This window comes from Aquila chrysaetos, chromosome Z (assembly GCF_900496995.4).
Source record: "Aquila chrysaetos chrysaetos chromosome Z, bAquChr1.4, whole genome shotgun sequence".
Lineage (NCBI taxonomy): Eukaryota > Metazoa > Chordata > Aves > Accipitriformes > Accipitridae > Aquila > Aquila chrysaetos.
The window spans coordinates 83847877-83862013 of record NC_044030.1 but is presented as its reverse complement, the minus strand read 5'-3'; the positions used below and the strand labels follow the sequence as shown (position 1 = coordinate 83862013).

Here is a 14137-nt window from a genome sequence, read left to right as displayed (position 1 = left end):
CATCTTCCAGTACCTAAAGCAGCAAGCATTACTAAAAAGCATTATTTACAATGCCCGTTGTCACTTCTGTTTGTGTGTCGTGACGCCCTGTTAGAGGAGAGTTTTATGTCAAACCTGTGTATTGGTACAATAGCAGCTTTGGTGTTGGACAGCTCTATGGCTCGTGCTGCCGTTACCTTTACAGAGATAATCTGTCAGTGCCACGATGTCCTGGCTAACTCCTGCTTATGTTCAGAGTGCGTGGTACTCGAGTATCTTAACTAGCTTCCTGAATTTTTCTGTTATGGGACAACTGTTGGCTCATAGTTAACCAGACTGGTTAGCCAGCCACTCCATAGTCACTCTGTCCCATATCGTGCAGCGTGTGCTCATGTCATGGTTTAAGCCCAGCTGGCAGCAAAGCACCACGAAGCCTCTCACTCGCTCCTCCCCCCCGCCCCGGCCCTGGTGGGATGAGGAGAAAATATAACAAAAAGCTTGTGGGTCAGACAAAGACAAGGAGGGATCACTCACCAGTTATGGTCACGGGCAAAAGACAGACTCAACTTGGTGGGGGAAAAACCAAAATCAATTTAACTTACTACCAATCAAATCAAAACAGGATAATGGGAAGTAAAACCAAATCTTAAAACACCTTCCCCCCATCCCTCTCTCCTTCCCGGCTCAACTCCACTCCCGGTTTTCTCTCCTTCACGGGGAATGGGGGCTGCGGTCAGTTCATCACAAGTTGTCGGATTCCACTCCCCTCTCCGCTGCTGGTTCCCCTTCTTAAATACATTCTCTCGGAGGTGCTATCACCATCACTGGTGGGCTCAGCCTTGGCCAGAGGCAGGTCTGACTTGGAGCCAGGGAAGCTTCTAGCAGCTTCTCACAGGAGTCATCCCTGTAGCCCCTCCTGTGCTACCAAAACCCTGCCACACAAACTCAAAACAGCTAGGCATTATATTTCTGCTATGCAGTTACCTTTTGTTTTCTGGTGAATGATATCTAGAGGTGGCGGTGATATGCTAGAAAATTCCCTAACAGTTGTTTTCATCAACTTTGGAAATGATCCTTTTTTTCTGAAAGCAGAATGCTTCCTTAGGGGTGGCACCATGTTATAGTTAGAGCTGCGTGTAAATTCCTCTTTCTCTTGAAGACTGTAGGCTCTTTGTTGCATGTTGCCCAGTTTTCATAGGTATGAGGATTATCTAGTCCTGTAACATTTGGGTCCTCTTAGGACATGGATGAGGGGGACAAGGTTAATTTAACTGAGTACTTGCTTGCCTTGAAACTCTTTTCAGAGCACAGTACCTGAAGGTGTCAGCAGCCAGAGCTACAACTCAGATCTGTGTGAGGAGGAGTGGGGAAATAAGATGTGAGGAATGGCTTGATATGCAAATAACGGGCCCTTCTGATGTTAGAAGGATACGAACACTGGCTGAAAATCACTCTTAACATGGATTAATGAGCAAATTTGGAAATAAGGCTTCCTTTATTTAATATCTTTAGATCAATATGGATAGCTTATAGTCCCAGTTAGTAGATGTGGGTGATTGGGGCATGGAACAAACGTTTTTGTGTGTTTGAGAAATGAAGGATTTGGAAACCAAATAGACAGGTAAGTCAGAGCTAGGAGTATAGCCCGCTTCACTGTGACTCTTTAAAAGGGATGAGTGTAGACGTTCTTTTGCACTGATATGAGAACACAAGAGCAGGTGTAGGTGTGGGGTTTAGTTTTAACCCACACTCAATTCACTAACAAAATATGTCCATGATCTTTTTTTTATATGTGCTCAAGTATTATTTTAAAATATAAAATGCTGTCTATAGTGTGTGTATGCACATACGTGTACAATGTAGCTGTTTTGAATTGTTTGAGGAACTTGGTATGTGTGTTTGTTCCACCTGGGTTCTATTCCATTTTTGTGTCCTTCTTGTGTGTGTTTTTGGGGCATAGGGATCATCTTCTCTGAATATCACAGTGTACAAGAGAGTCTAGCTCTTCCAAATTTGCCTGGTTTAATTGTGCTATTTTTGCATTTGTCCTCCTTGCTGGTTACTTTAAATTGTTGGACAAGTCCAATCTACCTTTATTTCAGGTCAAGATTTCTAACTTCTCAAGTCGAAAGGAAGTAGAAAAGTAACATGTACATACTGTGAAACCTTAATACTAAAATATTACAGCTTCCCATCACTGACAGACAAGCAGGATTCTGACATGAAAGTTACACTTATTTATTTTTTTGTCAAATGCTACTGAGGGGTAATTCCCAGACATGAGGACTAGCTGGCTTCTCTGGCATTAGGGATTGTGCTCCCTCCCTTCCTCCCCAAAGGCTTAGTTACCTTTAGCTGTTTCTGAGTTGAGTAATTTTCCAGCTGTCCATTAATAACTTCTGGTACACGTTCTCTTCTTGTAGTACGTTAAAATAGTTGTAAACATCTTCTCTGCTTACTCTTTTTGTCAGATATCCAGTGTTATATTTTTGTTGTGTGTTTGTTTGAACCTTTCTCCCTTGGGAGAAAGGATTATAATGCGGCTTGCCAAGCTGCTTCCGTACTGAAGTGTAATGTAATATTAAGCCATCTGAATATAGTTGAATGAATGATTTGTTCCATTGCTTTCCTGTTGACAGTTACAGGCAGCTCAACCACAGTTTGATAATATTAAGTGACTTATGCCTTGTTCCAGGAAAAACTCAATTGCAGATCCTGTTTTAATCAATGACTCTTATCACCATGGTTAAACCTCTTTTGTGTCTCTCTTTTCTAGTACAGAGCAGTATTCAGAGGTTCCAAGAGAAGTTTTTTATCTTTGCCTTAACACCTCAGCAGGTCAGAGAAATCTGTATTTCCAGGTAAGAAGTAAGAGTGTGGCATAGCGTAGGTAAACTTTTTCAAAATTTCAGGAGAAAGTGTGGCTTTTTTGTTCATTTTTTGCATCGCACAAGCTTGCAGATGCAGAGTGATAATCGTCACCAAAGTTATGCTGATCTGTTTTTTCTTTAGGAACTACTGTGCACAGAATCTATGTGCAGTTAGGGTAAATCCTATGCCACTAAAGAGTTAACAATTGCTCAGTTCCAAATGATTGTGACTATTTAGAGAGGTGGTAAGCTTTTTTTCCCTGCATGTTTCCTGGCTGCAGGAATGGAAGGCTGCTTTTATCTTTTGTCCCAGGGTTCATCTTGTTGCAAGACCTATGGTGTAAGCCAAGAGCATTAATAGGGTTTTTTTTTTCCTCCCTGACAACATCATGCTTTATTGTTACTATAAACTCTTGACAGAGGATGCTGATCCTAAAGTCCTGCTTAGCTTGCAGTAGCTAAACAGAGGTGTCGCTCCTAAGATTTGTTCATAGCTCAATACAAGAAAAATAAGAGCAAAGTGTAGCATGTTTGGGCAGGTGTGCCAGTTCTTTCTGCATATGACTGGAATATGAGATCTGTTGTCTGAACAGGTCCTTCTCTTTTTCTTTCTCTTTGTCACAGGGACTTCTTGCCAGGGGGCAGGAGAGATTACACAGTCCAAGTTCAGCTGAGGTACCTTTTTCATAGTGTTCTCTTATAACTTCTTAATTGGCTAATGTAACATAAGTCTAGATGTTTGTGGGGACATACGAATGTGGTGACACTTGAAAATGTTGCTTTCTTTTTTTGGGGATACAGGTTATGCCTAGCAGAGACAAGCTGCCCTCAAGAAGATAATTACCCTAATAGTCTGTGTATTAAAGTAAATGGGAAGCTGTTTCCGTTGCCGGTAAGCTTGTTTGTACATATTTGTGGCTTCTTTGTGACTTGTGGTGTGTGTGGTGTTTTTTTTTTTTTTTTTCTGTAATGTAGCTTGCTAAAACAATCAAGCTGTTTATTGTTGTCACTCAAATTTCTCTAGTTACTAATGTTAGGCATACGGTTTGTATGCTTGCTGTGTGAGATAGCCATTACTATTAATCATGTTACAGCCACTGCATGGATTAATTGTGTTTTAGCCACCTATAGCAAACCCCATCTGTTGCAGTTAACACAACAAAATATGTCAAAAACATACCAGTGTCTGCACAGGGAATCCTCCTCATAGGTCTTCAAACTGAGTTTATTTGACTTGATTGGTAGTAGCCCTTGCTGTTTGGGCTATCTGTATTTGTGATGGGCCTGAGTTCCCTCTTGTTATGAGGGAATGGTATCACCTTCTTGTGTACAACTTTGTATGCTGCTCTGCTTCTGTCTGGTTAGAGCAGAATTCATTGCGGGGATGAAGAACGGACACACTTCAGGGTTCCTAGCATTTGCTGATACTGGAATAGAACAGTGTTGGCAGTCATACGCTTTACTGGTGTTTGATGTTGCAAAAGGTAGTATGTAGGCAAGGTCACTTCAAGGCTTGAATATATACAAAAAGGGAAAAGCACTCTCATTCTTGAAAAATCTCTGGAATGGGTATCTCTGTACAGTAGAACAGAGAAACTCTTACGCAACCCATTCTGAAATAGTTCTGGAATCTATAGAAGATGGAAAAAGTAGTAGTACAGAGGGTTTTTTCAGTAGTGGGTTTGGAAAAATGCGGTGTGGAGGGAGGAGGTGTGAAACCTCTCTTTCAGAATGTTTGTCACCTTCTTGGTGTCAGATGTGTTGTCCTGTACCCTCCTTCCTGCCATATGCGACCATGGCTGCTTTTTTTGCCTCTACTCAGCTTAAATGAGACTCTCTAGCTTCTCTTCCCCCTACTTCTTTAAATGTTGTATCGCTGTTCTCTCTGTCTTCAGTGTGTAAGAGGATTTCTTTCATATGTTTTCTGGTCAGTGTTTTCTGCAAATGTTATGTCTCTCTGCTAAATTTGAGGATTTTCTTGTTTCTTCTGCAGATTGTCTTCCTTTCTTTAAGCAACCCACCAAAAAGAATTGGGTCTGATGTTATCCTGTGGACATCAATGTCTGCTGATTCTCAGTCTTGCTAATATAGTTTGCACCCTGCTATGCTGTGTTATGCTATCCATTTTGCGCGTATGGTGTCACAGTTGTAACAAAAGTTGTTTGTAGCCTTGGATTATTGCTTTGCTTTAGATCTAAGTCCTGTAGGTTCTTCCTGCACATCATAAGGTGATTCTTTAATCTGTTCAGCAGAAACTTTAGGTGAGAAAGTGAATAAATGACTATTGTCTTGGCAAATTCCTTTCCTCTCTTCCTTCAGTATGAGCTGAATGACAAATATAGTCTCAGACTGCTCCTGTAAATGTTTTTTGTTGATCTGGTCACTGACTGCAACCCTCTGGTGGTTCCTTTCTCGTACAGGAAATGTAAGATAACTCTTTTGCCTGAAAGACCACTATTGTCCAACTTGGTAGTGTTAGTGTTAGGTAATTAATCAGTGATGCCAGCCTCTATTGCCAACTTGTATAACTCTTGAGTACTGTTCTTTCCTTGGTATAGCAGTTCATGCCTCTGCAGATGTCTGTAAATCATACTTGGTCATCTCCTTGGCTGCAATTCTTACCAGAAGCTTCACAGAAATGCTGCCAGTGTGCCAGTACTGCTTCAGGTTGTGCCAACTTACATTAACACAGTGTTTTCTTGTATTCCTACAACTATCTGTGTCCTCCTCTTATAGTGTTGGTTCTGACTTAAAAGGAGTAAATGTAGAGCCTTGCATGCTGGTGTCTTGGCAAGTAACAAGGATCTTATACATAACGCACTAGAGCAGGTGGTTCTCCTGTTAGCTTCTCTTGTAGGCAAGACAAAATGTGGAAGTCCAAAAAGGTAATTTGCTCTTCTTCTCAAGGGACCTCCATAGACCACTGCAGGTCTCTTTTGAAGGACAAAATCAAATACGTCAAGGCAGGCTGGAAACAGCCAGATAGAAGAGCAATCACACTTTCTGTTGATAAATTTTTCTGGCTCTAGCAGATTCTACCAACTTTGACTAATATGGTTCTTGCAAGAAGCATGGAAGACTTAAAGACTGAAATAATGTTGGCACTTGCTAGCCACTAGAACTGGCAGCCTAACTAAACAGCGCTAGACCATGCTGGTTGTGATGGGCAAGCAGAGTGCTCTTTACTTAACTCCTGGAAGGCTAGGAAGGGAGGGCTTTAAAGTGTTCTAGGAGTACAAGGGTGACTGTGATCTCAAGGTCATTGCTCTGTGGAAGAAAACATTAAAAGCTTGACAGAAATGAAGCATGTCTGCAGAGTCTGTCTCTAAAAAAGAAAAAAAGTTGGGAAATGTAAGAGAACTGGCATCCTTGCTCTCTTGAAAGCAAGGCAGCTTAATTTTAGGTTGGAGACCAGCAGGATTATTGAGGCTGGTATAGTATGTGTGGAAGTACTCTCCTAAATATTGCAGGGATGGTGTGTTCATCCACGTAAGCTCATTATAAAGTCACCATAGTAGAGAAAGGCCTACTACAGCAAAGCAATTGGGATATATGCTCTATAAATGGCTGTAGCTGTTATGCCTGAGTAAGAAATGGCAAATCATTCATTCTTTTAAATGTGAAATTGCCAGAAGGCCCCATACATCTGCTGCTTCTATGTTCTGCAATAAAGCACACATGCTAAGGTTCCTGATAGCTATTGGGTCACTCATCATCTGGGGTGAGAACCATTTTAGAGAGGGTTTTTCAGCAATTGCTTTCTGCCACTCTGGCCTGGCAGACCTGCCTGTAGAAGCTCTGAGTCCCTATTCTGTCACTGCAAGCAAGAGCCCTGTCTGAAATTAATAAAGGGCAGTGGTGAGGCACAGCCAGGGCTTGGTTGTCATGTGAAACGTATGGACTAGTAACAGAGCTGCTTTGGAAACCTAGGAAATGTGACAACTATGGAGTCCTCCTTGGATTAAAGGCAGTGATTATCCTATGGTACACTTGGCTAGTGAGCAGAAGACACTGTTTTTTTCTGGTTTTTATTTTTCAGACTTAGTGTCTTTCAGAGTAACTCTTTTTCCAATCACTAGGCTGAGAATGTGTGTGTTTCTCTGGGTAAAAAAAAAAAAAAAAAAAAGGTGCGTGTGTTTTTCCAGTATATTGTTTCTGGGAGGGTTTGTTGTATAGAACAACAATGTCTTGAACTAAATGAAATCTGGCAGTCAGTTCTGTGCAAGACATAGGGCTGCAGTCTTTTATTGGCATCCTTCTGGTGCAGGATGAGTTTTGAGATGAGTGGACTGCAGACTGTGTGAGCTCAAAACGGAGATTCTCAGAGTTCCTGTTACAGACTGGCTTGCTTTCATAGCGACAGACGCAGGGTGATATGAATAAGCTCCTTCACAAAGCACAAGTACTTTCTGCTCACGATATGCTGGAGACTATGTGGTTGCCTTCAAGCAAAAGGGAATGAGGTGGCTCCTGATTTAATTCGCATACATCATATAGGAGATAAAACTACAGAGAAAAGCTGTCCAGGTTATGAAATTCTTCATAAAAGCTGAGCAAACAATACCTAGTTTATTTTGTTTCTGCAGACAACAGCAAAGCCTATTTGGTCTTAAATACAGCTGATATATTCCACATATAGCCCTTCTTCAGGGGCCTTGGCAGAGTACAGATGACAACCTGTCGCTAATGGAGCTAGGTGTAGTTGATGCAAGGCAAAGCAGACACCAAGGAGATGTGGAGCTCTTGGAACAAGACTTTATTGTTTCTTAAATAGAGTGAATGGAGTGTTTTCTGGGTGTGAAATGCTGAATTAACTCTTCATGACTTGCTGTGTTTGTCACTAAGGCTGTGTCCTTGCAATGTTCCACTCTCTTTCAGTGGGGTGGGGGGAAAAAAGGACAAAGCATCAACACTACTTTTTATGCTTCCAGTGAACTTACCTGTACCAAAAGTGCATTCTCTTCCACCTTTTCAGCACTTCTGTAAAACCACTTTAAAGAGGACTGTCATGGTTTAACCCCAACTGGCAACTAAGCACCATGCAGCTGCACGCTAACTTCCCCCTGCTGTGGGATGGGGGGAGAGAATTGAAAAAAAGTAAAACTCATGGGTTGAGATAAGAACAGTTTAATAGAACAGAAAGGAAGAAACTAATAATGATAATAACAATAATAAAATGACAATGATAATAAAGGGATTGGAATATGCAAGTGATGCACAATGTAATTGCTCACCATCCACTGACCGACACCCAGTTAGTTCCCAAGCAGCTATTTCCCCCCAGCCCCACTCCCACCAGTTTATATGCTGGGCATGATGTCACACAGTATGGAATAGCCCGTTGACCAGTTTCGGTCAACTGCCCTGGCTGTGTCCCCTCCAGCCTTCTTGCTGGCTGGGCATGGGAAGCTGAAAAATCCTTGACTTAGACTGAACGCTATTTTGCAACAACTGAAAACATCAGTGTGTTATCAACATTCTTCTCATACTGAACCCAAGAGATAGCACTGTGCCAGCTACTAGGAAGAAAATTAACTCTGTCCCAGCTGAAACCAGGACAAAACCAAAAAATGCTTTAAAATTGTGGTCGACTTATGGTATTAGACTGTCAAAGACTGATATTTCTCAGAGTAAGTGTTTAGTCTCCAGCCTAGAGAGCTTCTAGGTTTACCTGCTTCCCATAGATCTGTTGAAAACTAACAAGTCTGTTTCGGCAGGTTTCAGAGTACAGCGGGGAGACTTGGTAACCCTTTCCTTGTCCTTTCTTCCCATAGGGATATGCTCCGCCGCCAAAAAATGGAATTGAACAGAAGCGACCTGGGCGCCCCTTGAATATAACATCTCTAGTTAGGTTGTCGTCAGCAGTGCCAAACCAGATTTCCATTTCCTGGGCTTCTGAAATTGGAAAGGTAAACTGTGTGTTCTGTAGGATGTGGAAAGCTGCTTAAATAACCTCATCTAGCATTCCTTCTCCCCTACTGCCTGATGTAGCTGGCAAGGCATACACCAGCAAGTGTTTAGTATTAGGTGGCCAAACTTCTTATCAGTGCCAGGAAACAAAGTTTGCTCTAGAAGTATGGTAGTTTACAGTAACATATAAACGATTTGTGTAGAGATGGCAAAGGCCTCCTTATAGAATTCACATTAGAAAGCCTGCTGTTAGGGGCTGCCTGAAATGTGTGTCAAAAATAACAAAATCTTTTTGTGGTGTAAATGGTACAAAACAGTTCAGACATGACAAAGTAACAAAAGGAAAACCTACTTTCTTCCGTGTAGGCTTATGGTGTGAAGAGTGGAATTATGTAGCCATGTATTCTAAGGCACGTTTCTCAGTATCTGTTGTGACGGCCCATTGGAGAAGGCTTTTTAAACTGGCCAGATATGCCAAGGCTGGGGGGGGGGGAGACATGCATTTGCTTTTGAGGTTTTTGTATTTTCTAACTAAGTAATACTAAGTAGTTTTACAAAAACAATTTTTCTTTCATAGGAAGAACTGGTTAATGGATATTTTCTTCTCTATTCTTTTGAGATTCCTTTTTTACATGAAAATGGCCTCTCTATGAGTCGATTTAAAATTGTACTTGCAAATAAACCAAAACAGGGTGGAACTTCCAGCTCAGAAAGCTCATAGATGGCAGGTTGCTGGGAAGGGTTTACTGGGGAGGTGTCAGGCTGCTGGTGCCAGCTGTTTCTGGGCTTGATGGATCTCAAACACGCTTGGTTGGACCATACTTGTGTGTTGTGTGTGTGTTTGTAACGCAGGATACCTGAGCAGTGTGTGTTTTCTTACAGATGAAGAGTAGTCTGGAAGTTTGGGTGACTTGAGGGAGAAGTGACTCAATGTGAGGAAGGATGGAGAGCTGGGGAAGAAATGAAAATTGAAGCCTCTTCATAATGCAATTCTAAACTTCATGGAAAGCTGCAGTGGGGGAAAGGCATGTTAGACTTCAGGTGGCAGGAGATAAAGGGGGTGGTGACTGAAATGTGAAACCTGTTGTTTTCTAGTGCCTGCAGTCATTAATCATAGTTGAAAAGGAATTAGCCTTTAAAATGGCCGTGTGGATGTTTAGAAATTACCCTATGGATTTACTAAGGAAAAGAAAGGGAGAGTGTGAGGAATTTCTGAGTTCTTCCTAGATTTAAATAGCTGTTGCAGCATCCCTTTCAGCTGTTGGTAAGTCAAGAACTACTTATTCCTCTATTTGTGACCAGTTGTGGAAATCCTTGTGGATTCAATTATCAAAGTAGCTTACCCCTTGCTTTTTTCTTCAAAATCAAAAGCTGTGGACCAGAGACACCATGTGTTTGAGTGACACTCCAGTATAAACTTTTATACACTAGTTAAAATTTTAAAAAGAAATTGGAGAGAAAGCTAATGTTCACAAAATAAATGAAGGGCAGTGCTGACAGCAAAGTTTTTTTGGTTTTGTTTTTGTGGTTTGTTTTTTTTTCCCCCTAAAACAGAGGTGAAGGGAAAGATCTAAGCCATGCTTCCCAATTATAAAGCACAAGAATCTTGAAATGACTGCAGTGTTGTGTGTGGTCTTGGGCTCTCCCACTGACCCCTGCTTTCTTCCTCCCCTGTATCTGCCAAAACATATTCTCATGGAAGCAGATGAATTGTCCCAGCATTCCCCCTTGCCCCGAGAGGTAAAGTGAGTTCTTTGGTTTAATGTTGGTGTGCTGCTCTAAGTATCAGAACTCGCACAGCAGCCGTCGCTATTCATCCTCTAAATGAGACCCTTGGGGACAGTGTGGAGTGTCAGCAGGCGCACATGGTAAGGGCTTATTGGCATCTACTTGACTGATAGTGGAGGGCGTCCGAGCAGAGGAGGCTTTAATCCCACAGAGGTGGTCAGACTTGAGCCTGTAGAATTCTTTCTGAATAAGTAGTGCAATGCACGGTCATTCTTTAAGGAAATAAAAAAAAAAATCTGTTTTTCTTAGCAGTTTCCCATGCATTTAGGTAACTTTGTTTGCTCATCTAGGTAAAAGCTGGTTTTCCTATAGGTGGTAAAGGAGGAGCAGAGCAGTAGGTGTTGTTTAAATTCTTGTGCAGTACCCAGACAGTACAGGAGCCATAGGAAGGTGGCTGGCAGAGAGTGGAAGTGAGAGATTGCAGGTTGTGTTTGTTACACAGATGAAACCGTTATTATTCTGCAGTAGTGGTACTTGCAAAATTTTCTCTTCATTAGTGACTTTGAAGAGAGAGTTAATACTGAACAGAAGAAGCTGGCAAGTGCTGTGAATTAGGGAAGAGTAGTAAATGCTAGGGAATGTGGCCAGCCTCAGAGGAGTGGGTATGGTGTAATGAGGCTTGGCTTGAAAGTGCAGAGCAAGCTAAAGAAAGGGTACAGGGAAATTGGTGCAGCTGTGTGCCACGTGAAGGTGTTGCGTTTGCACCTGAAAGACCGTTCATCTTTTCTTTTGTCATGTGATCATCTCTGAGCTCCCCACCAACAGATTGACACTGAAAAAAGGGAAGGATTTAACAGACAAACATGAGAAGTTCTTAAAGACTGCCTGTATGAGAAGGTGTGTTGCCAGTGAAATCATCTTTACCAGAGAAGAGCCCAGATTGTGTCTCAGTTGTGGAGTTAATTGTTCTTAGTTAAGCCATAACTGGAGTAGGACAACTGGACTTGATTGGCAGGAGAATTCTGGTAGAGTATTGGGCTCTTTCACAGTAATGAAGTCATCTGTCAATGCCTTTCATAACTATTAAGCCAAAAATTGGCATGTTTTTGTTTTTACTGTATGCTACAGCTAGTGTAAATCCTAATCGGTTGTCATAGTGGAAGTACTGTCTGAAATCAATATTTACTCTTTAATCACTCTTTTTGTAGAATTACTCCATGTCTGTGTATCTCGTTCGTCAGCTCACTTCAGCTATGCTTTTGCAGAGGTTAAAAATGAAAGGTATCAGAAACCCCGATCATTCCAGAGCGCTAAGTAAGTCAAATTAATTTGCCTGTCTGTACTTTGTGAGGGTGGTTGGTGGCTCTTTAAAACTAGAACTGGTAATACTTGGGGGATTTGCGGCATTTTGAAAAGAAAGTCTGTGCCCAGAGTATCAAAGGTTCCCTTTGCTGTTGCTGAGGCATCATGCACTTTTTCAGTGCATTACACATTAGTTAACATTACACAATTAGTTTTTCAGTGAGGGTCCCTGCGCTGGTAGGGAGCGCACCTAGAGATCCCTTCTGAAGTGTTCTTACGGGAGTGCCATGAGCACCACTTACTGTGGTGGGCTGTGAGGTGCAGGTAGATGTCCTAAATTCTTTTTGCTTGCATGTGATCCTGATTTGCCTTTGCACCTCACTCACTGATGATTATTTTATTTATCTCTTTGCATGCTGGGTTGAGTTTGCTCTACTAACCCTTGTGGCTGGTAGTGCATCTGCTGCACATCAAACAGTCTTGTGATGCGCAGTGTTTGCCAGTTGCTTATAAATAGTGAAACTATTGTTGTTTGATATTGCTATGAACTAGTTTCCTAGATGCTTTATTTTTTTAGATAGCTGGAAATAAAGTACATGTACTGGCGAATCGAGATTAGCATTTTAAGTAATGATGTCTGTGTATAACTTCTTCATTTATTTTAATAGTTAAAGAAAAACTAACTGCAGATCCTGATAGTGAGATTGCCACGACCAGTCTGCGGGTATCTCTGATGTGTCCTGTAAGTATGGCTGGAAATTACCTTGTACAGATTTGTCTCTTCATCTTTAGTGCAGAGTTGGGCTGCTTTTAAAAAGCGCTTTTTAAGAAACTTCACTGGCTTTTGTTATATACTGATTCATTAACATAAAATAGCGGGGAGAAGGGTGCATCTACAAGCACCTGATTGTAGCAGCATTCAACCAACTATGGTTTAGAACTGCGAATGCCTCAGTTGTAATGCAGTCAGAATCAAGTCGCTACTAGTGTATAGCGAGGTCTTTAGAAGGAGTAATCTTGTATATCGAGATGTTGAGACTAATTGGGCAGGGTGACAGAATAATTAAAGGATACAGTGATAAATAAAACTTTGGATCTCCTCATTTTGGTGGTATTGCTTATACTGCCAGCTGCTATAACAAACAAAAAAATTGATTGCTGTGTAACAAGGTAACGCTGCCTTGGGGTTTCTCTTCCCAGCTAGAAACTGGCCTTGTGTTTGTGACTGCTCTGTTAAGCTAAATGTTAAAATGGGTATTATGCCATTCTGAGTCTAACATAACTGGAGCTCACAAAAGCCCTTGAAATATTTGGCTAAAAGAAAATGATAAAAGCGGGTGCTTCAGTAGGTCTTTAAATAAAAATAAAATCCTAGAAATAACATTGATGCAGGTCCATTAGAAATGTTTCTGACTGTTTTCAACTCAGTGAAGACTTGGAGGATGGCTTTATTGCTCCTTTAAGTGCACTGCATGTGCTTTGATAGGGTGGATTTGCCTGCAGCGACCTTAGCACTGGGCACCTCTGTAGTGAGAAGACAGTTACTTCACCAACTGCCTCTGATTTCATTGTTAGCCATCCAGGCCTATTTCACTGTCTCCTGTTCTGATGCTCTTTAAATGTGTCTCCTGCAGCTGGGAAAAATGAGACTGACAATCCCATGCCGGGCTGTTACTTGCACACACCTGCAATGTTTTGATGCTGCTCTTTATCTTCAAATGAATGAAAAGAAGCCTACCTGGATCTGCCCTGTCTGTGACAAAAAGGCAGCTTATGAGAGCCTAATATTAGATGGGTAAGAGACTGGGTTTGCAGATTACACAATTAGTTAACATTTTTGTGACTTAAGGTTCAGCCATTTCATACTATTTTCTTTGCCAAAAGACTTTAGACTGGGAGGAACCATTAGACTCTGTTAGTTTATGTTCCCATGTAATGAACTACGTAAGTTTATCTTCTAACTGCATCATCAAACTCTCAAGCCTCAGTATATTTCCTCTGGAGAAATGCAAATGTGACATCTAAGGATAGGTCTCCCTTTTACATGACCCTATCTCTGAAGCCATTAATGTTAAAATTTAACTCATAAAAAAGTGTCAAACTTGATTCAGAGGATGATAGATTTCCATACAGAAGCAGAAATTATGAATTGCAGTAATGTTGGAGTGGAATATGGGTAGGTTGGGATACTCTTTTAGGTTTCGATGTCTGCAAAGGCTGTAATTGCAGGCTTTTGGGTAAGATGAACTGGGGAGAGGGTACATGCAGTGAGTCAAGGGTGATCATAATTAGCTTTTCAACTGTGTCTCCTTTGCACTTAGGATGAAAAATTTCACTTGGAATCGAAA

General features: G+C 41.4%; 1 protein-coding gene across 13 annotated transcripts in view; it reads left to right on the top strand.

Moving 5' to 3' along the window:
• Positions 1-14137, top strand: part of PIAS2 (protein inhibitor of activated STAT 2) — a 34095-nt gene that overhangs the window by 11040 nt on the left and 8918 nt on the right. For all 13 annotated transcript variants that reach the window (XR_005931671.1, XR_003922064.1, XR_003922065.2 and 10 more), the window contains exons 3-9: positions 2756-2840; positions 3474-3524; positions 3651-3741; positions 8624-8758; positions 11696-11801; positions 12458-12531; positions 13424-13584. Coding sequence is in view for 6 of the 13 variants with exons in the window: in XM_030005419.2 (XP_029861279.1) it covers positions 2756-2840; positions 3474-3524; positions 3651-3741; positions 8624-8758; positions 11696-11801; positions 12458-12531; positions 13424-13584 (703 nt within the window). In the remaining 7 variants the exon portion in view is untranslated. The remainder of the gene's footprint in view (positions 1-2755; positions 2841-3473; positions 3525-3650; positions 3742-8623; positions 8759-11695; positions 11802-12457; positions 12532-13423; positions 13585-14137) is intronic.